Source organism: Dipodomys spectabilis, unplaced genomic scaffold (genome assembly GCF_019054845.1).
Source record: "Dipodomys spectabilis isolate Male_0828 unplaced genomic scaffold, ASM1905484v1 ptg000002l, whole genome shotgun sequence".
Classification (NCBI taxonomy): domain Eukaryota; kingdom Metazoa; phylum Chordata; class Mammalia; order Rodentia; family Heteromyidae; genus Dipodomys; species Dipodomys spectabilis.
The window spans coordinates 33,214,773-33,239,998 of record NW_024870679.1 but is presented as its reverse complement, the minus strand read 5'-3'; the positions used below and the strand labels follow the sequence as shown (position 1 = coordinate 33,239,998).

At 36.7% G+C, this 25,226-nt stretch overlaps 1 protein-coding gene and 1 long non-coding RNA gene across 3 annotated transcripts in view; one reads left to right on the top strand and one right to left on the bottom strand.

The window, feature by feature from the left end:
• Window positions 1–25,226, bottom strand: part of Ptger3 (prostaglandin E receptor 3) — an 86,773-nt gene that overhangs the window by 41,820 nt on the left and 19,727 nt on the right. For both annotated transcript variants that reach the window (XR_006147762.1, XM_042682383.1), the window contains exon 2: window positions 11,323–11,502. Coding sequence is in view for 1 of the 2 variants with exons in the window: in XM_042682383.1 (XP_042538317.1) it covers window positions 11,323–11,502 (180 nt within the window). In the remaining variant the exon portion in view is untranslated. The remainder of the gene's footprint in view (window positions 1–11,322; window positions 11,503–25,226) is intronic.
• On the top strand, window positions 7,969–9,408 carry LOC122109891. Its single transcript, XR_006147771.1, has 2 exons — window positions 7,969–8,809; window positions 9,044–9,408. It is a non-coding gene; the product is annotated as an uncharacterized LOC122109891 (long non-coding RNA).

The window sequence follows — 25,226 nt, the reverse complement described above, 5'->3', positions numbered from 1 at the left end:
TGATAACAATACCTACTTTATAAAATTGGCTTGAGAATTTGGTAACATATATAAATAAAAGTGCCCATAAAATGAAGTCTACCACTAAGAGTGGTATTGTTATTATCTATCTTTATTTTCAAACATTCTCTTTCTGTTTCCACGAATTTGGTTTTAAACATTTATTTCTACAAAGAAACTCATTTAAAAAGTAAATGTGGTAAGAATAAAGGAATAATTTAAGCCAGCCTAGGCAGGAAAGCTTGTGAGATTCTTATCTCTAATTGACTACCAAAAAAAGCTTGAGCAAAAAAAGCTCAGAGACAATGCCTAGGTCCTGAGTTCAAGCCTCAAGTCCAGCATGAAAAAAAATGAAATGGTAGGGGAAAATCTGATATAATAATAATAGCTATGCATACCTAATTAGGCAGAAGTCTCTCCTGGAAATACAACACTGTATCTCCAAGAATATTGTATAATAAATACATTTTCTTATTGTAATTCTTAAAGTCTTAGGCAAAAATTTCATGAGTCAGGCATCATTGGCTCAACCTATAATCATAGCTACTCTGGAGGCTGAGATCCAAAGGATAGTGGTTGCAAGCAAGCCCAGGAAAGAAAGTACCTAGGACTCTTATCCCCAATTAGCCACCAAAAAGCTGGAAATGGAGCTATGGCTCTAGTGGTACAGTAGTACCTTTGAGCAAAAAAAGCTCAGAGATAGCACCTAGGTTCTGAGTTCAAGTCCCAGGACCAGCACACACACACAGACACAGATACACACAGACACACACAGACACACACACACAGACACACACACACAGACACACACACACACACACGAGAAATCTTTAAGGTAGCCAGCCTATAGTGGATCTTTTAAGAAGACTCCAAGCTATTGACTCATGAACATCAACTGGCAATGTTATACGCACAGTTCAACAGTTCCATTTATCGCATGTACATCTAGAACGTAGGATGCTTTGATATTACAGAGCTATTTCTAATTGATAAGTGTTTGATGCTTAGATCTTACTTCTATCTTCTTCAATAAAGCAAGAAAAATGCAAAGATGTCATTAACTGCTCCACACTTTTCCCCCCTAGAGTAATACAAACTATAAACAACAAACCAGCATTCTGCTAAATGCAACAGTTCAACTTTATAGGGTAGCTTAAAGGATTAATTATATATTTGTCAGAAGGTCTGTAAGTGTATGCCTTGCCTTGCTCAAAGATTCATTCAGGAAGGTTATCCATGATCTTTGTATTCTAAATAGCAATGCCCAGATTTAGTGATTGCTGATATGTATCACTATGCAGATTCTTCAAAGCACGGGATAGATTTATTTACCTTTTTTTTAATTTTTATTTTTTGCTAGTCTTGGGGCTTGCACTCTGGGCCTGGGCGTTGTCCCTGAACTTCTTTTGCTCAAGGCTAGCATACTTCCACTTGAGCCACAGTGCCAATTCAACTTTTTCTGAGGAGAGTATTGGAGATAAAAGTCTCATGGGCTTTCTAGCCCAGGCTGCCTTCGAACCACTATCCTTAGTTTTCCACCTCCTGAGTCACTAAGATTACAGGTGTGATCCAATGGTAACTGGGTAAGATTTTTAAAATTGAATTTTGAATAATAACATTTTAAAACATCTTTGCTGTGTCAGTACAAAACAAACAACTTCGTTGTCAGGCAAATTAGTCATTGGAGAACACACACACATATACATATACGTATATATACATTTTTTTTTTTTACAGATAATCATTCTATTTTGCTGTCATTTTTGGATGAGAAAGATGTATTCCTCTTCCTCTGGGTTAGATTGTGTTGCCTTTTACCCTCATGTGATGACAGATTTTTAAATGATTGCAGTGTTTTGTGATTATTCTGCACCTGATTATGCTGATTTGCTAATATGAATGCATAGCAAAATGTCAGGGAACTTTGGCATTCAGAGAGAAGTAATTATGTTGATTTAGTTTTAGTTTTAGGTTTTAGCTGGTTAGCCAAAAGTAGAAACTCAGGTAGTTCCTGGAATCATAAAGTCTTGTTCACAGTGAAGTTTCTTAATTTCCAACAAGTTCATGTAACTTGCAAGGAGTCTGTAGACAGACTTCTGAAGATCTGTACAACTTCTGACACTGAATAAAATTTTCTATAAGGAGGGGGATCCACAGCAAGAGAATTTACCTGACTTCCCTTCCTTTGGTAAAAATCATCTTTCAGACGAAGGAACTTATACAGCTCTGTCACAGATACCAAATATGTGAAAATCCCATTTAAGATACTGGTAGATCAGTTCTCACAAAAAAAGTAGCTCTCTAGTATTGTATCCTTCATTCCAGGGCATTAAAAGAGCTTTTACAGATCCTAGGAGGAAAAGGACTCACTGTAAAGATTCCTCTGAAGCATATCAAACCCCAGGGCTTTTACCAAATACAGAATGGGAATTGGAGGCAACAGAAGAAACATAATACTTTCAAAGAAATTGTATCTGTCCGCGTGTGAATAGGTTTGTATGATTATGGAAGATGATCACAGCGGGGTGGTGATCCAGGCATTATTGGCATGGTAGTATTACATTTTTGTGCAGCCACTCACAAATTGCTTCTGTTCTAAGAAATACCAGAACAATGCCTTACAGACCCACAGGTGGCCTTGTGCTCAAACCCTCAGTGTGTCCCACCAACTCAGTGGCCTTGAACTTTGCCCTAAAGCAAAGGCTCGAAGTCCTTCATGGTACATAGTGGAGAATTTTTATTGATAGTTATTGAGATATCATTGGTATCTAGTGCGCAGAGACCAGGAGTGCTCCTGAACTACCTAGACAAAGAATTACTGGGCTCAGTATGGCCATAGTGCCAAGACAGAGAAAGCTGCCTTAAGGCAGGTTTTAGCCCACCCCGTGAAGTCATGGAGATGTGTCCTACTTGGACTCACGTTGGTCACAGAGGCACTAGATATTAATCTATTCTGTAGCCTTGGAAATAAGGCTTCAGACAGAGTTAAATTGAAAGTTTCCTAAAATACTCTTTTCTTCCAGGCCAACAGTTTCTCCTTTCTCCAAAATGCAGATTAAATGTTATCTAAGGGAGATGATTTCCCACGTTAGAATCATGTGACATCTCCCATGTACTTTCATAGCACCACGTGGTTTCTCTGATAGAATTATTTCTGGCTCCTCCATCTTGGGCACTTGAGGATTTTTATTGATCTTTGTGTCTTTGACACCCACTAAAACTTGACACATAATAAGAACAAAAAGTTACAGACTGAAGAAAGCCATAAGACTGAGGAACTGGCTTGGATTCTCCATAACCAGCGTCCACACTGGATTTACTCAAGACTGGAATAAATCCAAGGGCACCAAGGGTATGTGACTCATGACCTCTGAGGAGATGAAAAGGAGAATGTCACATACCATGGCCTTCAGGCTGGCAATCAGGATGGTGGATTCTTATACTAAGTGTGGCTATGATGACTTTGACCTGAAATGTTACATAAGGAGGACTGTAGAGGCAGTATGATCCGGTCTTAGGTTTTAGAATCCCTTTGAAGAAGGAATCAGGGACTGGCTTCTTCCTAGATGCCTTTTCTTAGGAGCGCACACTTAACACATTTATTTTAATAAGCTTGACTTAACAGTTGACTTTGACAGAACTCCTTCATTCATTGCAAAGGAGGAAGAATGACCTGAATGAGCATAGGAAATGGGGCAATGGGGGCACCCACAAAGGGTGAGCTCATATTACTACCCAAGCACTGTCAGTTTTCACTATGAGCAAACATCAATCACATCTCAGCTTTCTATAGAAATGATACTCAAGTTCAGAAGAAAGAAGATGGTCAGAACAATCTAGAAATGTGTCTTTGTATCATGTTTAAAACAGGAAAAAAGCAGATTTATAGCAAAATTAATGACACTATGTTCTGTGAAAGAACATGGGTATAAAATAAGATGATCTAATTACTGCAGATAGATAGCATGGGGTTTTCCATTACTTACAATTTACTTTTATTTGACAAAGCATGCCAAATAGTTTTGATAAAATACTACAGTTGTAAGATAAATATTCCTGACATGAGTCGCCATCAGGAGAAAAAAGACAGGGACATTTCAGAACATTGAGCTTTATTTTCATTGACAAAGACAGCACAAATAGCATACATTTATTCAATACACAGGCTAGCTATGGCTTGAATGCCATCAAAAATAAAATGCTGATATATGTCTCATAGTTTCTTTTATTCTTTGGCTACACAATGTTGAACCCAATGTTTAGAACACACTGGAAGATATAATATGCTGCAGATCATAGCTGTACATAGAGGTAACCAAAACCACTTCCTCCATTAGCCATCTCTGTAAGGATGGGGCACTGAGAAGAGACGGAAACAAGGACTTTATGTACTGAGCTTTACAGTAGAACAGAAGAGCCAATGGTGTCTGTTCTTCCTTAGCACAACAAATAAGTGGTGCTTACATTCATTCCTTGTGAAAAGATCAAGCTAATCAATACCTATTTAAAATTTGCTTAAAATGTGTATGTTACTTATGTTATTTGTGTAACATAAATAGTAAAATAGGAGGAAATAAACATTGCCTTCTGTCCTCCCTTTCTCTTCTTTCTTTCCCCTACATTTTCTCTTCCCTCTCTCCCTCCCCCACTCTCTCTCACCCCCCTTTCTCTCCTCTCACTGAGAATAGTATTTTAAGGTTTAGTGAATATCTAAGTCCATTTACCTCAGCCCACTTATCACTTTCTTTTACCAATAAAAGAGGCCTGGTCATGTCTGTCTTTGTACGACTGAGAGCAAGTATAAAAAGATACATGAATTCCATTCCTCATTTTGCTTCTGCTGCCTGCCTAAAAGGAGGAAGAATGGTGACAGGTTGGCAGTGGACTTGTTTTCTCCCTTCTTTCTCCCTCCCTCCTTCCCTCCCTTCCCTTCCCTTCCTTCCTTCCTTCCTTCCTTCCTTCCTTCCTTCCTTCCTTCCTTCCTTCCTTCCTTCCTTCCTTCCTTCCTTCCTTCTTTCCTTCCTTCCTTCCTTCCTCTCTTCTCTTCTCTCTTCTCTTCTCCTCTCTTCCTCTCTCTCTCTCTCTCTCTCTCTCTCCTTCCCTCTCTCTCTCTCTCATCTCTTTCTTTGTGTTCTGGTCCTGGAGCTTGAACTCAGAACCTGGGCACTATCCTTCCACTTTTTCCCTAAGGCTAGCACTTTACAACCTAAACCACAGCTCCACTTTCAGTTCTTATTTTGGTGTTTAATTAGAGATAAGAGTCTCATGGGCTTTTCTGCCCTGGCTAGCTTTGAACTGTGATCCTCAGATCTCAGCCTCCTGAATAGCTAGAATTAGAGGCATGAGCCACCAGTGCCCAGGAAACATTCCTTTTTAAAGTAAAAATAATATTAAAATATTACATGCATTTTCAACTATTCACTTTTGATTTTGTTTTCTGGGACCTGAAAAACACATAAAGAAAACTATGTCTGGTGACTGTTTTGATTTTATCCAGGTTATGTAATCATTTTGAAGGATCAAAATACTCTAATTCTAAAGAATTTTACATTTGAGTTTAGAGCTACAAATGTGAAAATAAATTTAGATGTAGGATCACCTCTAATATGCTCAACAAGTATGAAAAGGCTGATTTGTACTTTATGTGATCTTTCTTGTCTACCTGTCTTTTCTCCCATAATTAAATGGCCCTGTCAAAGTAGACATCACAAAAAAGATTTAGATCTTTTCATATACTGGGGCCCTGGCATATTAGAAATATGAAGCTTTCTGTTTCTTAAAAAAATCTAGCCTCAGCTATCGAAAATATGTCTATTACTTTCTGTGTATGAGAAAAACGGATAAGCAGGCTGGAGGAAGGTATGTAGAGAGAAATAAGACTCATTCCTAATGATGGCATATGTAAATCTCGTAACTATTTGAGTGGTTTGTTACATGAAACTGACTCTTGAAAATAAAATATGCTTGATTCTGTATAATGGAACTGTATGATGTATAAACGAATATATATCTGTTTAAATTGCATTTCTAGAGACTCATAAGACATTGTGCTTATGACATCATAAGGGAATGATAAGCTTGTATGAGTTATAAAATATAATAAAATCTTCACTTTAGGAATGATGAAACAGAATATTTTCCTTATTTCTCCAGTTCATACCCCATGTGTATTTGTTACCTGGTAGTTTAGTTATAATACTAAATTGATGTCGGTTTCTTAACAAATATGGAGGTTGAGCTAAGTGATTCATAAATCACCCTATCATAAGCAATGTCATGACACCAAATATGTAGCTTACCTCTTATCAATATTTTATTGCATCTCAGAAAACCCTTCTACAGACTTTGTCACAATTGCATATATTTGCATATTTATTTAGACACAGATTTAAGGACATATACAAACACAAAACAAGCAATAAATACCTCTGAAAATATTATGGTTTATATTTAAACTTTATATAGATAAAACAAAAATTTAAATTATTCAAATGAAGCTTTTAACATGTGTATAGCAATAAATACTTTTAGGTTCACTATGTCACTTTTCACGCATCTGGAGTATTTCAAGAGAAAGTATGGGGTTAACGTGAAAATAAGTAGGCAATGCACATGTCAAATATTTCAAAGAACAAAACTATTCTCTTTTCTCTCTGATTTGATCCCAACCCACAAGAACTACTAAATAATTGTTAATGCTAGCAAATCTGAAAGTTGATCAGTCAGATGGAGCCAAAAATCCAACAAAAGCATAAAAAAATGCTAAAGAAATAAAAGGCTTTATCCACTTGAAAATCTAGTACTGAATACTGCCAAGGGTGTCCATCTTGTTAGAATATTATTTGTCAGAGTCTAATTTTTACATTCATCAATACCAGTGTGGTCAAAAAGTCTTTAAAAATTTCTTTTGTAGTTATCTTACATGATTCTTCATTTATGTCCTATAACTAGGCCAAGATATATTTTATAAAATAAAAATGCATTAGATAGAAATATACATGCACAATGTATTGTCAGACTGCTTTTGATTTCATGTGACTAACACATTTTCTAGATAGGTAGATAGATAGATAGATAGATAGAGAGCATTAGGCAAGTTTGATAAATCTTGTAATAACATTCTAGTTTGTTTTTCTTTTCTTTTTTTTTTTTCTTGATCGGTTGTGGGGCCTGATGGGTGCTGTCTCTCAGCTCTTTAGCTCAAGGTTAGCACTCTACCACTAGAGCCACAGCACCACTTCCTGCTTTTTCTGCTTACGTAGTGCTGAGTAATCAAACCCAGGGCCCCATGCATGCCGGGCAAGTACTCTACCACTGAGCCACCTTCCCAGCCCCACATTCTGTTTTGTTAACTGAAAAATATTTTAAGCCGTTTATCACATCCATTTGAAAAATAAATTTTTCTTATTTGACATCTCAATATTATCTTTTATGGTACAGCAAAGTGACAAATTGAAAAATCATACGCTTGCTGATTTTACATATATTTATTTCTGTTCACTCCTTTCCTGTGATTTTTCTGGGTCTCTAATTGTTTTGTAACCAATACGTCTAATTTCTAATTTATGTATGCATTTTTCTTCTTGCTCAGATACATACATAGATAAACTGTGTTCATGGGAAAGACATTAAAGGCTAATAAAAATAAAACCTAGAAATAGACATGGCTTTCTTCATTGACTGTGTCCATCTGCTTCTTCACAACAGGAAGAATCTCTGCAACTCATTTCTGAAATTTAACTTTAACTACCATAAAAGGTTAAAGCCATTTGAGATTTTCATTTAATAAGGTTTTCCTTTTTTAAAAAAAAATTACTTATTTTATTTTTTGTCAGTTGTGGGGGCTGAACTCTGGGCCTGGGTTCTGTCCCTCAGTTCTTCAGCTCAAGGCTAGCACTCTACCACTTGAGCCACAGCACCACTTCCAGCTTTTTTCTGCTTATGTGGTGCTGAGGAATCAAACCCAGGGCCTCATGCATCTGAGGCAAGCGCTCTACCACTGAGCCAACTTCCTGTATTCAACCAATGGCTTGCTAGATAACAAAATTCACATGCCATTTATACTATTTCTTCCTTTATCACTTTCTTTCCAAAACTAACAAAAAAATGACTATTCATACACTTCTACTATGTATCCCTTTGACAGGAATTTATTTTGTAACTAAGGCTTTTATGTCCTTCTGCATTTAGTTGTTAAATGAAAAGTAGCATTTTTACAGTAACCTCAGTAATTTCCAGTTGGAAATGTATCTCCTAAATTATTAATGTAGACAAAGCACTTTGTTGTACAATAAAATGACACTACACCTATAAAGACAAATTTGTATTTCTATAATTACATAAGCAGAAATCATTTACTTTATTGGCTTAATGGACTGTGTGTAATGGAATGAAATTCTTCAATGGTGTGGCATGTGTCTTATCAACGAGCACGCGGTTTTGGAAGATGTTTATACATTTATTTACTGAACAAAAACTTTTAAAACAACTTATGTGTTCTGGATACTATACTAGGTGCTGGAAGGAATAACTAGATCATGCTTTACCACTCAAATCTGTATCACATGTATATCTATCTGATTACAACTTAGGACCAGAAGATGACCCAAGATGTAAAACCTCTTTTTAGTATGTTGAAAATGTGGCTAATTTTGTTCTGTACTCTGTGAAGTGACCTATAGAATAACTAAACTCTAACACAGAAAGATTTTAGTATACGACTTAATATAAGATTTTTTTTCCCTCAATTTTCCAGTTTCTGGATTAGGGAACCATCCTGATTTACATTCACATTTTCAAAAGACTCAGTGTCGGGCTGGGAAGTTGGCTCAGTGGTAGAGCGCTTGCCTTGCATGCCTGAGGCCCTGGGTTCCATTCCTTAGCACCACATAAGAAAAAAGAAAAAAGCCGGAAGTGGCGCTGTGGCTCAAGTGGTAGAACGCTAGCCTTGAGCTGAAGAGCTGAGGGACAGCGCCCAGGCCCAGAGTTCAGGCCCCATGACCGGACCAAAAACAAAACAAAAACAAACAAACAAACAAAAAAGACTCAGTGTCTTCTGATTTAATTTCACATAGTGATTTACACTAATTATTACTGATGCCTTATGCAGGTGGACAAACTAATTTAATAGATTCATTATACCAGTTAAAATTAATATAAGACATACAAATAAACCTCAAGGTTTGATAAACTAGGAAACAATAGAACAAAATGAAAATAAAAGTATTCATAATAAAATGATGAGTTTACCAAATGAATGTATTGACAAGTTTGACAAATATTTATTTGAGGATGTTGTAACAAAAAGCATTGCTATGTTTATTGGGAAAACTTTTTCAGAAAGTACAATTCTCAAAAATTAAAGTAGTGATTTACTTTTTTTTTTTTTTTTTTGTCGGTCATGGGGCCTGAACTCTGTGCTTGGACACTGTCCCTCAACTCTTCAGCTCAAGGCTAGCGCTCTAGCACTTGAACCACAGTGCCACTTCTGCCTTTTTCTGCTTATGTGGTGCTGAAGAATTGAACCCAGGGCCTCATGCATGCAAGGTAAGCACTCTACCACTGAGCCACCTTCCCAGCCTGTTATTTACTTTTACTACAAAGATGGTAAGTCTATTTACCAAGGTTTATATTAATATGGGCTGTAAGGGGAATAACAATAAATATTTAGATAGAAATATTTTAAGGAAAGGGCAAAAACGTCTTTGAAAAATCAGTATTATTCATTTTTATCCTATATGTAGGCCAAACTATGAAAAGTCTTTATTGAATTTTCCAAGTATTTATTTTTTTTGGAATCAGAGTTCATATTTAAAGATCCAAAAGCCTGATGTCAGTGGCTTATACCTATAATTGTAGATACTCAGAAGGTTCAGATCTAAGGTTTGTGGTTTGAAGCCAACCCAGGCAGATAAATCTGAAAGACTCTTCTCTTCAAATAAAACACACACACACACAAAAAGAAAAGCCAGAGTTAGAGGAATGGCTCAAGAGGCAGAAACTCATCTGTGAGTGAAAAAGCCAAGTAAGGAAATTAGCACAAAAATAAATAAATGAATAAATAATAAAGATTTAAAAAACAGTGAAGAATTCATTTGTAATAAAAGAAGGAAAAGAATACCAATGCTTAATTTTTTAATTAAATCTTTAAATCACATTCTAAAAACAAAGTAAATCACCATCCTGTCTTTTATGGATAAGCTCCATAAATTTCCTCCAGGTTCTTTGGAATGTAAAATTTCTTCAAAAGAAAGAACATTTAGCAATTTTTGGCAGCCAGATTTGAAACAAATCAAACTGTCTCTTCTTTAGGTAAGGAGTAAACCAATAATCATCCAACTAAAAACTAAACGTTGCAAGGTTGGCAATTAATTTGATATTGTCAGAAAAAAAATGGAAGTAGATAAGTTAGAATGACTCAGATTCCAGCGTGAGCCTCTGGTATTACCAGCCCACTTGCTGATAATGGAAGGTAGGCTGCCAGCCCCTCAGCTCAGGCTCAAGGAAAGTTGTGCATTGCGCGTAGTGTGTGAGGTGCACGAGCAACCTATCCCCAAAGTTCTACAAAGATTCCAAGACATAAAGCTACAAATACTTTGTTGCACCCTTCATTGTCCATGAATTTCATTCATTGAATTCTATGAGACAAAGGACCCCAGACTACACCTGATCAAAGCTACATCAATAGGTTGAACAACATTTAAATGCCATTGATATCAACGGATATTGTGGATACATTATACATTTTTTTCATCCTAAACTAATTTTTTTAATATAAGTGGAGGAAAAAGTGACAGAGGAAGAGTTAGACAATGAAAGAGAACACAGAAGAAGAGCGCTGTCCTTGAGCAAAAACAAATCGCTCTTGTCTTATTTTTGATATTTGTGGCTAAATCTCCAAGCACTCAGTATATTGAGGTATTTCCCATCCCAATCAGCCTTCCCCAAGTAGAATAAGATCATTTATAATAAATGTTTTATCCACATAAATAATCATATATTCAACTGCAACATGGCAGAGATCCCCAAACCAGTAGGCTGTTATTAATATACTTTTCTTTGTTTATGTTTCAGTACTTTTGGCACATGGCTTTCTCAGGCCATTTTAGCTTAATATTAAAAGTTCCATCTCAATACATAAACAGTGGCATGGCAGAGATGCCTAAATTCACAGAGTTTCGAGATATTTGTTGCCCCAAACTGTGAACATACAAGTTGTCTAAGTGTTCTCTTTCATGCTCCTGTCTGCATTATTTCATTAGATAATGAAATGGGCTGCCCTTTCTGTCCATCGCTAGAGCAGCTGGAGACAGCATTTGCTACCTGGCAGAACTTTCGCAGAAGGATCTTTCTTAGCAGCAGATAAACCCAGGGATCCAAGATCTGGTTCAAGGAAGCCAGACGAACAGCTATTAAGAAGAAGTTGCATTCTTTTGGCTTTCCTGCCTGTGTCTTGCAGTGTTCAACTGATGTCTGATTGAAGATCATTTTCAACATCATTATCTAAGAAAGAAAGACAAATCATTATGAGAAGGATTAATAAGGTCATATATATCTGCAGAGCATCTTGCACCTACTGGATTTTAAACAAGTTGGTTGCATTGAAATGATGACAGCAATAACATTTACAGACACAGAACACATTATATGATATGGATTGTCCTACATTCTTCTTTGCTGTTTGACATGCTGTAGCTTTGTAAATGTGTGTGTTCTCTAGCTCTTGGTCCTTGGAATTTAGGAAGATTAGAAATGACACATTACAAAATTAGCCAAATTTGTGTCTTATAGAAAACTCCAGTACAGTGAGACCCAATGAGAGACAACTCTAATAAAAACACATTTAAACATAAATGACACTACTTCTTAAAAAAATTCCTCTGAATAAAAAGCAAGAAACAAAAAAGGAGAAAAATATTATAACAAAATTGCTGTTATTAATATTGCTTAGTATTTTTGTATCTTTAAGTTGAAGGCACCATTTCAATTTCTTCATTTTGTACTTAACAACTGACATAAGTATGATTACTACCTCCTTTCTGCAATTGCAGAAACAAAGATTTAATAAAGTCAAATGACTGAGTCGAACTTAAATATAAGCTTACTAAGTATCTTACCATTTTTTTAGTTCCTCTCCATACATTAAAATGCATAATCCATGATGATAGGAATTTAGGACTATTTATTCTCCCCTCTAGCAGATTGTTAGCATCTAGACCAATATTTATCAGATATAAGGTGTCTAACAAATACTTGTGAATTAACAAACATTTAGTTTTGAAAGAATATATGGTATACATATAACATCTTGAATGTACATGTGTTTTCATAGTCATGAATCGTGATTTTCACAAGAGGAAAATAATAATATGAAAAGATGTTCAAACTAATTTTTAATCATCAAAATTAGAAATGAGGAGCCATTTTACACTTACTAGATGAATGAAGAAATGTGACACTACAAATGTTAGTATGTGTTGCGAGAACTCTGACACACTTAGAGTGAGAATCCAAACTGGAGCTTGGAATTCTAGCAGCAGCAGACACTCAGATGGTTCATGCTCTGGAATAGATGTTTCTGTTTCCCCAGAATTCAAATACTGAAGCTCCAACACCCAATATGATGGTATTAGATAGAAGGTAGGGCTTTCAGGTGGTAACTAAGCTTACATTCGGTCATGAATATGGTGGCCATAATGGGATCATCGTACTTAAAAGAAGATGAAGGGGTACCAGAAGTTCCTCTCACTACCTTGCTATAAGGATAAATCAAAAAGATAGTTGTTGAATGAAGAGGAAAAGGAGTGACATTGTTAAAAAAGAAATGTACTCTTTATCTGAATATGTAGCATTCATGCCTCTGTCCATCTCCTTTACAGTATCAATAAAAAATTGAAAAACATAAAAGAAGATATTTCTCATAACTCCAAAACGGGCTTCCAACAGGAATCAAATCAGCCAGCACTTCAGTCTTGGACTCTCTAACCTCCAGAACTCTCAGAATATGTGTCTGTCATTTGAGATATCCCATGATGGTATTTTATTCTAGTAATATGAACACCAAGTATATACGAAGTCAATTTATCAAAGATTCAACTTTCTGAATTCCAGCTCTAAATCAAGAGTGTCTTCCCACTCTTGACTGGATAAAACTTTAACTTAAAGATAATTCCTGCTTCAACATTTGTTTTAAGTATTATATACCACCAAGTAGCCCACAGGGGTACTAATGTCAGCTATATCTCATTGGTTTAGAATAGGTCTTTATTCTTTCCTACCTCTTGGCCTTTATGATTGTCTCCACTTCTGAAATACTTTGTATCTTATTAACCATTTCAACTTCTGAAAATTCCTTGTCGGCCTTTTCTGATCATTACAAACCTCTGTCCTCTGGAGGCTTACAATATGTGGACATCAGATAAAAAACCTTAGAGCCCACAGAATTACAGTGGACACTAACCTGTCTCCAGGGTTAGTGAACTTTTCCACAAGCAAATGAACAAAAGAAGTGTTGACATATCTGAATATTTACTCTGACAGAAAGGATATTTAGCTACTAGGTTTGACCATTTTCTACTCTTCTTGGAAAAATGGGCCTCTACTATACATTAAAGTTTCATATATTAGTTTAGTATTACTAAATATTGGGTTCTTAACTCCCCATGTTCTGTCTTTTTCTACCCAGCTGATAATTAATGGTTGCAGTATAGATAACTAAACTAGAAAAGAGAATTGGGTCATGAGATTTCTGATATTGCTAATTCTGTCCTGTTGTCTCAATTTACTAATTTTTTATGGTTCTGGGGCTTAAGCTCAGGGCTTGTGTGTTGTTCTTGAATATTTTTGCTAAAGGCTTCCAGCTCTTAGATGATTAATTGGAGATAAGAATCTCATGGACTTTTTTGCTTGGGTTGATTTCAAATGTTGATCCTCAGATCTCAGCCTCCAGTACAGCTAGGATTACAGGTGTGAGTCACTAGTGACCAGCTCCCAATTTTATTTTTTAAATACAAGTAAGAGTAAAGAAGCAGGCAGGAAGGCAAGTACAAAGACAAATAAGAGAGAAGAAAGTTTACACCAACATTCTCAAAGGCTATAAGTAGACACTGATCTCCAGGCATTTCCCATTTTCTTATTCAATGGCAGCTTATTCTTAATCTGCTCACTGGCAAAGGGAACGAGAACTACCAATCTGACCTATAAAACGAACTCAAGCCTTGGGATATAATTTCTGGTCATTGACTAGGTTGCCCCCAATATGCAAACAAAATTACTGCTCTGTAAACAAGAGGAAGGAAATGGGGAGAAAAACAGGGAGACAGCTACATATATGCTAACCCTGCCATTTCATTCATAGAAGTTTTTCCAAGGAGTTTCATTCAGGAAAAGCAAAACTTAGCTATGCAACAAAAACTGTTTAGATAGCCGGGCACCAGTGGCTCACACCATCCTAGCTACTCAGGAGGCTGAGATCTGAGGATTGCAGTTCAAAGCCAGCCTGGGCGGGAAAGTCCGTGACTCTTTATCTCCAATAAACCACTAGGAAACCGGAAGTGACCCTGTGGCTCAAGAGGTAGAGTGCTAGCCTTGAGCTGAAGAGCTGAGGGATAGCGCCCAGGCCCAGATTTCAAGCCTCACAACCAATAACAACAACAACAAAAAGTTTAGATAAGCATTAGCTATCAAGCAACTGAAGCTCGGGGTGTAGCTCAGTTTTTGCAGCACTTGTATGGCATGAACAAAATGCTGGGACTGATTCTCAGTACTACATTCAAAAAATAAATAAATAAATAAAGCACACTTCTAACATTTGATATGAAGCTCAGGTAAGTACAACTGAGTCCTGTAACTGTTCAATATAGAAATTTGGTGAAAAGCCCAGAAAATCACTATTTTAATTATATGAGTTGTGGAATTATATGAGTTTTTAATTATATAAGTTGTGGAAGCAATATAAATTATTAAATAATTTCTTATAGAGCAATAGTTATTAAATTTTGTTGCATGTTAAACCATTTTGTCACATAAGAAAATCTTCTATTTAAAGAAAGCAGATGTTTACTCCTGTCATTAATTGCTTGGTGTTATCATACACCAAATAATGAACAAAAATATGTTCATTATTCTGTCTTTCCTACTTTTATAAACCACCAGAATAATTTTTGTGTAGCTCTCTTAGCAACTTACTTCATTCAGTGGTCTAATATATTTAACTAGTTCCAGAAAGTCTTCTAGATTTGGTCTAATATTATCCAAAACTCACTTTAACTTTCATTTTCTTTTACACCATAATGTATTTCTTTTGTTTTTTATGATCAGGGAAATTAAAAAATTACTTACTAAAATGATACTTCAGCTACTATACACAGTTCTTTTTTAAAAATTTACTTTTTGTGAGATTAATAATTTTAAATTATTTTATAAGGCTAATATAGGTTTACATTGTTTAGTACACTGCAATTTCCTATTGACAATGCAATGATTATGAAATTATGAAATCAAGCTCTGTAAGCAATAGCTGGCACATGAGTAGACACTCTAGCTTTTCCCAGAAATCAGGAGATGTGCAATAGGGAGATAATTGGAATTAGAAAGCAGTGGGCATGATACTGCCATTTCCAAATGAGGGCAGAGATGGAGTAGGGCTCCAAGTCCTCATCTAATTTTGAACATAAATGTAAATTTGCATCTCTTTGTGGACTTTCCTATACTTGAGGAACTAAAAAGTAATTACAGATATTTGCATATGCATTTGAGAAAAGTTGACAACTGTCCAGACTTTGAGAGGAAACTTTTGGCATGAACAAAGATGTCTAGCAGAATTTAATAATGTTATTGAAATTCTATTCCTTATACAGAGAAGGGACAAAAAAAAAAGCAAAATTCTACCAGTGCAGAAGTGATGTTTTCAAAAATAAATGCATATATATACTTCAAGAATATGCTTCTGAACATCTACATACAAGAAATGATCTGAGGTTGACACTGATAAAGATGTATTGTACTCATAAATCGATGTGTTGAATTGAAACTCCTCTGTAAACTACTTAAAGACAATTTTTTTTGGGGGGGGGTCCAGTTGTGGGGCCTGAACTCTGGGCCTGGGCGCTGTCCCTCAGCTCTTCAGCTCAAGGCTAGCGCTCTACCACTTGAGCCACAGCGCCACTTCCAGCTTTTTTTCTTTTTGCTTATGTGGTGCTAGGGAATCGAACCCAGGGCCTCATGCATGCAAGGCAAGCGCTCTACCACTGAGCCACCTTCCCAGCCCTTAAAGACAATTTTTAAAGTTAAACATAAATAAGCAATATAAATTATCTCCTTGAGAGAGGTAAGATCAGTTCCTTCTGGACAGAGGTATAGCTCTTCTAAGAATATCTTCTCCAGCTCCACATAACTCCCATAGGCCTTCTTGCCTTCCTCCTGGTCATCAGCTGGAGTGACAGCTGTCCATACTCAAGACAGCTAAAACACAACATCTACACAATTCTACATTCTTGCTTACTGTCAAGTGCAAGTAATTTATATCAGCTTCAAAGAGAAAACAAGTTGTCCCTCCACCAGTAAATGTGCAAAGAATAACCAGGAAGAGTGTTTTAATATTCAGCACAGATTTTATTTTTATCACATTGGCACTTTTTAATCACACATTTTAAATTGTTCAGTATTTCACATCTTTGTCTATTGCAGGGACAGAGGATTGAACTTAGAGTCTCATGCTTGGTAGTCAGGCACCCTACCAGTTAGGCTGTATGCCTATATGGTTCAACAGTTCCTTGAATTATATAGGCCATACAGATCTACTGAAGATGATGAATAAATACATTCAGAAAAACTAATTTGTAGGGGAGGGAATAAGATTGGTTATATCTGCCCTTAGGCTCCCTTTTGGGATGTTTTCACTTTTCCAGTTTATTCCTAATATAAGTCTTTAAGGAAAGAAATTCCAAACAAGCCAACTTTTCTTTTATGTGTTTTGTTTTCCATAATTCTCTGTGGTTAGGCTATAGGAGAATAACCTGATCAACTGGAAATTCCTGCTATCATTTGACAAATGTGTTGTATTATGATACATGGAAACCAGTCTGGGTCCTTTAAACCACTTAATTACATAGCTTGAAGGATTTTCTGTGAAGAAGCTTCAGTCTAGATTTAAGAAAAAAAGTGTAGTCTTTCAGTGGGCTGGCAGCTCTGTTTTCCAGGTGTGAAATCATCTCTGTATCCCAGATTCTGCTGTTTCAGGAGGTTTCTTGCTTGCTCTTATCCAAACACTTCAGAAATGAATGGCTTTAAAATATATTTTTTTAATTATCAGTAGTTGTGTTCCTGCATCTGTACACTACAATGTAATTTTATAGAGGCTTAAAGTAACAATGGATTAGAGTTGAATATTCTTGCTGGCTTTGACATTATTTATGACTTTGCTCTCTGGGCTTTATTAAATTTGCTCCTCAACAGTGTGCTTGAACTGGATGATTCTGCATATGTTGGTATGGTTAAGTCATGCTAGGACAATGTTGCAAATGATGTGATATAAAAAGTAAAAATTCCTCTTTAGGAAACCTTCAAATGCATCTTTTGATTAAGCATTAACAAAGGAGAGAGGAAAATTACAAAGTTAGAAAGTACATAGTCTCTGAGAACTAGGGGTGAGAGTCACAAAACTTTGGAGCATATTTTTTAAAAAGAAATAATAGACAGGCAAATGCACTGACCAAGAATTGGAGGCCTTTCAGTAATCTGACTCAGTTCTACTTTTGATTTAGTCTTCAGTTACTTAACTTTGATCTCTACCACGTGATTAATGAATGCTTACTGTATATCTTCTCCATCTGGTAGTGTACTTGCAAAAATTAAGATAAGGAGTAATGAACATCTTCAATTTTTACAGCGTACCTCTTCCCACCCCCCAGGCACTCTTGCATTATGGTATTACATCAGAGTGCCTTAACATTCAGATGCAGAGAGACAGTAGATGCTCAAGGAAATAAATATATCATCTATATCAGCATATCATCATATATATAATATACATATATAAATATATACACTTTTCTTAAATTTTAACTTAACCAATTTTTTTAAAAAAAGATAGTGCCAGTGGCTTAAGTCTGTAATCCTATCTTCTCAGGAAATCTGAGGACTGTAGTTTGAAGCCAGTCCGGGTAGAAGTAGTGCGTGACACTAAATAGTCTTGGATAAAAAGCTCAGGGATAATGCCTGGGTCCTATATTCAAACCACAGGACTGGCACATAAAAACACAAACATCATAGAAAGAGTTTGGTAGTGAACTTTCACTTTCAATTTCATTGAAGAGTTGGAGGAGTATTGGTGTAAGTTTTGGTTTGAAGTCCTTATAGAATTCCTAGGCTTTTCTTGGGTGGGAGGGCTCTTATTGCTGTTTCTGTTTTGATGCATGATATGGGTCTGTTAAGTTGGTTTAGTTTGGGTATGTGTGTCAATATTTGCTAGAAATTCATCCATTTCTTGCAAATTCTCAAACTTATTAGCATAAAGGTTTGAGAAGTATTCCTTTATTATGTTCTGAATCTTGGTTGTCTCTGTGGTGATGTCATTCTTATCTCTGAGTTTGTTTATTTGGGTGTGATCTATTCTTTTTCTGATAAGACTTGCTAAGGGTCTGTCTATATTGTTATTTTTTTTCCAAGAACCAACTCTTTGTTTTTTTTGGTACTTTGTATGTTTTTTTTGGATTTTCATTTAATTCTGATTTAATTTTAATTATCTGTTTCCATCTACTGGATTGGGGTTTAGCTTATTGCTCTTTTTCAAGGGGCTTCAGGTGCCTTGTTAAATTGTTGGTTTTAGATCTCTCCAATTTGCTGATGTAGGAACTCAGAACTATAAACTTGCCTCCGAGTACTGCGTTTGCTGTGTCCCAGAGGAAATGGTACTTTGTGTATTCATTTTTGTTAAATATCATGAACATTTGAATTTTCTTGGTACTGGAACAAGAACAGACCTGAGGACCAAAGGAATAGAACTGAAGACCCAGAAATGAACCCACAGACCATCAAATCTTCAATAGGGGAGCTAAAAAAAAAACAGAATGGAAGAAAAACAGCCTCTTCAGTAAATAGTTTTGGCAAAATTGGTTAACCACCTGTAGAAAACTAAAGCTAGATCCTTATATATCATCCGGCACCAGATTCAACTCCAAATGGATCAAAGACCTCGAAGTCAAAGCAGACATCCTGAAAACATTACAGGAAGGAATAGGAGAAACTTTAGGGCTCTTTGGCACAGGCCCAAATTTTCTTAATAAAGACTCAGAAACAAAACAAATCAAAGAAAGGTTGGGCAAATGGAATTGCATGAAACTGCAGAGCTTCTGCATGGCAAAGGACATAGCTAGCAAGATCAAGAGATCTAGCCCACGGATTGGGAGAAGATCTTCACTAGCCATACAACAGACAAGGTTCTCATGTCTAAAATATACTTGGAACTAAAAAAATTAAATTCCCCAACACAAATCCTCCAAGAAACAACTGTTCCATTCATAAGTGGGCTAAAGACTTAAAGATAGACTTCTTTGAAGAGGAAAGAAGGATGGCCAATAGACACATCAAGAAATGCTCAACTTCTCTAGCCATAAAAGAAATTCAAATCAAAACGACATTGAGATTCCACTTCACTCTAGTTCAAATGGGTATAATCAAGAAATCTAATAACAACAGATGCTGGAGGGGATGTGGCCAAAAGGGAACCCTACCACATTGTTGGTGGAAAGCAACCAAACCACTTTGGAAAGCAGTATGCAGGTTCCTCAAAAGACTCTACATAGAGCTCCCCTATGACCCAGCAATCCCACTTTTGGACTTTTGCCCAAATGATCACAAACAAGATTATACTAAAGCTACCAGTACAACTATGTTTATCTCAGCATGATTCACCATAGCTAAGATATGGAACCAACCCAGATGTCCCTCAGTAGGTGAATGGATCAAGAAAATGTGATATATATATATGTATATATACACACACAATGGAATTCTATGCCTCCATCAGAAAGAATGATACCACCCCATTTGTTAGAAAATGGGAAGGCTTGGAAAAAATTGTATTAAGTGAAGTAAGCCAGACCCAAAGCAACATAGGTCCCATGGTTTCCCTTATTTGCAATAGCTAGTGTATGTCTAGGATAATCTTACCAGACAAGCAGAAAGGTCAAAAGCTATGTACATATGACCATATAAGATGAGGCTAAGCAAAGTGAACCCCCAAATGAACCTTAAACAACATAAACAAAATAATGGTGTAGGGTTCCCCCAAGAATAATTTTATAAGGATTGAGGGACAGATACTACTCTGACTTGGAATATCCAGTTCCTCACCATACTTAACCAGAATAGTTTTGTTTTGTCTGTTTCACTCAAGATATTTATTGAGATGGTTTCTTGTGCTAAAATAAAATAAGTGAAAAGTCATTGGTCAATGTAATACTATCTAACAGACATTTGATTAAAGCCAAAATGTGAAGTACATGCATATTTTTCTGTTTTCTTGTAGCCACGGCTAAAAAAAGATAAAAAGATATGAATAATTGGTTTAAATATATTTTAATGTGTCCAATATATCTGAAATAATAATTCCATCATTAAGAAGTTTATATATGATTTCCACTCTAATATTGAATCTTCAGACTCTGGCATATACCTTACAATTATAGTATATCTCAACTTGGAACGACTGCATTTCAAGTGTCCAATATCCACATACATTGATAATATTAGACAGAGAACATTTAGGGGTTCATATTTCTGAGGGCTTCCTACAGTTATCTTGATTACATTGCATTGGTACCATTATTGCAATGCCCATGATTGCTGTCTATTAATCAACACACATTCCCCCACATCCCCTTCTCAGAAATGAACTTAATATCATTGGCACCTGAGGACTTCAGGCCCAATTCTGTCTCTAGCTACAGATGTGAACAGCCAAGGAGTTCCAAAAACAAGTTTCCTATGAACATAACAGAAAAAAACTTTCCTATGTAGAGAAGATTTTTTTTTAAACTGCTTTCCCTTCCTTCCAGAGGCTAATTGGGAAACCTGGCCTCACGTCCCTTCAATCATTCAAGGGAAATGAGCCACAGGATGAAGCCAGCACTGAACTCCAAAAGAGAAATGGGGCAACAGGTTGTTAATACCAAGCCTTTGTCCTAACCAACTCTGAAGGCTACCTTCGGACTTGACACCATATCATCTTCAATAATAAATGAGGCCAGGGGCTGGGAAGGTGGCTCAGTGGTAGAGTGCTTGCCTTGCATGCATGAGATCCTGGGTTCAATTCCTCAGCACCACATAAGCAAAAAGAAAAAAGCTGGAAGTGGTGCTGTGGCTCAAGTGGTAGAGCGCTAGCCTTGAGCTGAAGAGCTGAGGGGCAGCGCTCAGGCCCAGAGTTCAGACCCCAGGACCAGACCCTCTCCCCCCCCCAAAAAAAAAAATTAGCCAGTGTAAACACAGTAAAACTTCTGAGCACCTCTTGAAGCATTATGCTTGTTCATTTCTTTGTTATTTTTACTATTTCTCTATTGTTGCCAAAATCCCTCTAGGGACCTTCCCATTTTTTTTTTACTTTTTGGGACACTAGGCAACAGAGCAGCTGTTTTCTATTGCTCCTACCCACTGTTTCTAATTAACTTCTCTCTATTACAAAAACAACACTGTTTCTCCCGTCCTTGTATATCCTAAAGGTATTATTTTAGTCTTCCTCAGAGTTTTTTTTTTATTGCCAACAACAAAGTAAGAACAATCAAATTAGTTCAAAAAAGAAAATGTATAATGTCCTTAATGTTACCATGTTTCATTGTATTAAGAGGAGCCATTCCTCTTTAGATGGCAGTTAGAATGTCTTTTGAGTTAAAAAACAAAAACAAAAACAACTGGGGATTTAGTTCACTCAACACCATCCACCAGTCTTAAAACACATTGTTTACTCAGAAGATGAAAAATAAAATTAAAAGATGACTATCATTTGTGTTACAAGATTGAGGTGAAGCTTACAAACCATTTATTTGTCTGAAACTCAAAGTCAGGACTTAGGCTTCAATCTTCTTGTCCAAATTTCATCTCCTTTCCACTTATTAGAACTTCTCTTCTTCATTCATCTATAATAACTTATTGAGTGGCTGCTATTAGCCATGCAGATTTATTAACAAATAAGAAAATACATCTGCTCTTAAGCACCTTATAATTTACAGAGAGCCAGATATAAATATATTAAAAACAGAGAAGACATATAGGATAATGGTTAATTGCTTAGGCAATGCATCAGATACCTGGATTTGTTTTTTTTTTTTGTTTGTTTTTTTTTGGGGGGTCCGGTCACAGAGCCTGAACTCTGGGCCTGGGCGCTGTTCCTCAGCTCTTCAGCTCAAGGCTAGCACTCTACCACTTGAGCCACAGTGCCACTTCCAGCTTTTTTTTCCTGCTTTTGTGGTGCTGAAGAATTGAACCCACTGCCTCAAGTATGCAAGGCAAGCACTGTATCACTGAGCCACCTTCCCAGCCCCAGACATCTGGATTTGAAGAGAGAATCTGGTTTTTGTTAGTTTTGTGACCCTAGGAAAGATACTTGACATCTTAAAATCGGTCTCTTTCTCTGAAAGCAATGATAACAGTATATCTTCAAAGGTTGTTGACAGAACAAAATGTGATTATCGCTGTGAAATACAACAGCTCAGGGCCTTGTAAAGTGAGCACTTGTCTATTTGGGGGAATATTCTCATTGTCACAAATGTAAATATAACTGTGTGTGTACAACTCTGGTTTGAAGAGAACATTAAAATCCTTTGGGTTCAGAGAAGTTCTGTCCTTTCCTTCCCCTACTATTTTTAAAGACAAAGACTTCATATCTCTAAGGCTGAAATTGTGTGAATCATTCTAGAAACTGCAAGTTGATTTTATGATTGAAGGGAAAGAGGCTGGAAGGAGAGAGAAAATATCGCATTGCTGAGTCTGGCTACGTGCAAAGTCCTGAGGTTTAAGCTTAGGAATCCAAAGCCCTGAACGTGGGTAAGAGGGGGCTAGATAAGGAGATGTGGTCTCAATGAGGTTCTCTAAGGCCTTTTCTCTCATCCATAGTAAGAAGCAAGGGGGGGAAAACAAGCAAAGGGTGAAAGTAGGCTTGCGAGAATCCCAATTGCACTGTGTCATACTGGAAGTTTTATAACTGTCAAAACAATTTTTCTAATTTTGACTACAGTCAAACACTTTCCCACTAAGCAAAGAGAACTCAATAAACAGTTTTGTTTTATAAATAGTTTAGTAAAAGAATAATATTTATGAGTCATACCAGCTGAAACATATTTATCACTCTATGGTGTTTCCAGCCTTCAAGACACAGAATTGGATTAAATAAATTTTACAGTTTTACAGGAAGCACTTCCTAAATTACAAGTATCATGAAGAAGTGGAATCTTCTAACAGATTACTGATAGACAAATGAAACTTCTTGTCACTACTACAGAGATTTTCAGAATATGTTCTCTAGGAATGCAGGCTCCTAAAGTCAGTTAATAAATAAATAGAGATTCTACAGTAAGTCTTTAATCACTGTGATTAATTAGCCTACAGTTTTCATAATTTTCTGCTATTCTCAGTTAATCTGTTCTTTTCTACATTAAGTAATTTGAAATGTTTTAATAAGCCAATAGAGTACTGCACAAAGGTCTAAGGTCTACTCATTACTTGATCAAGGAAGGGGTGAGTGTGTGTGTGTGTGTGTGTGTGTGTGTGTGTGTGTGTGTAGGGCCAGTCCTGAGGCTTGAACTCAGGTCTTGGATGCTGTGCCTGAGCTCTTTTGCTCAAGCCTAATGCTCTGCTACCTGAACCATAGCCCCTTCTGGCTTTTTACTGGTTAATTGGACTTTCCTGTCTGGGCTGGCTTCAAACTACAATCCTCATATCTTGGCCTTCTGAGTAGCTAGGATTACAGGTGTGAGCACTGATTCCTGCTACTGTATTTTCTTTTGAATTTTCCTATATATTGTTGAAAAATGGAAAAGTATCAAATATATAATCTTTCATGAAGATTAAGCTAGACAATATATTAAAATGTATTTCTCAAGTCCTTTCAAATAGTAAGTAGTCATTCAGTAAATAGTGGTCTTTTATTCTTTCTATTTTTTTTCAATTTCCTATCCATGCGTCTCATTGCCATTGCCACAGATCAATAGGTAGGGACACACACACACACACACACACACACCAATGCCATCACTAAGCCACATGATTGTTGTAACGTAAGAAGGATGTAAGTAGCAGAAATGAACTTCTAACTTTTATTACTTATACCCCTACTTAGGACTCTTTTTTTCCCCATATCACCACCCATTTCTCAAAAATCAGCTGCTGGAGGTTCTGGTCTTTCCATTGACCCTTTGATACATCCAGGCATGCACCAGAGATTAAATGTTAAGAGACTGACACAGAGCACATAGCTTTTACATGCTGGCTTCACCATGATGGCATGTGGTAAGCACTTTTTATCATAGGACTCCAGCTGTGTGACCTGCCACTCAGCAACTAGAGCATCCTGAGTTCTGCCTGCCTTTTAAACCTGGCTTCCAGCTTCCTGTTGACTCTATAAGCCCCCGGAATCTCCCACATCTATTCTTTGTGCATGAGTCATAATCTGCTATTTGCTACCCAGAACTCATGCTAGGGAGGCTAGAGCTCAGATGTCAAATATTTCTACGACTCTTTTCTTTCCTTCCTTCCTTCCTTCCTTCCTTCCTTCCTTCCTTCCTTCCTTCCTTCCTTCCTTCCTTCCTTCCTTCCTTTCTTCCTTCGTTCCTTCTTTCCTTCCTTCCTTCCTTCCTTCCTTTCTTTCTTTCTTTCTTCCTTCCTTCTTTCCTTCCTTCCTTTTCTTCTTTCCTTCCTTCCTCTTTCCCTCTTTCCACATCCTCCAGTCCTGTAGCTTGAACACAGGGCCTGGGAGTTATCCCTGAGTTTTTTTGCTCAAGGTGATTGCCGCTCAACTCTGGGCCTACCCCCACCCCAACCCTGGTAGAAAATTGTAGGTAAGCAGCTTATGGACTTTCCTGCCTGGACTGGCTGGCACACAATCCTAGATCTCAACCTCCTGAGTAGCTAAGATAATAGACACGAGCCACCAGCACCCAGCTTCTATGCCTCAAATTCATGACCTATAACACAATTTAACCAGAAATGAAGACTAAAGAATTTTGAAATTTCCCCTA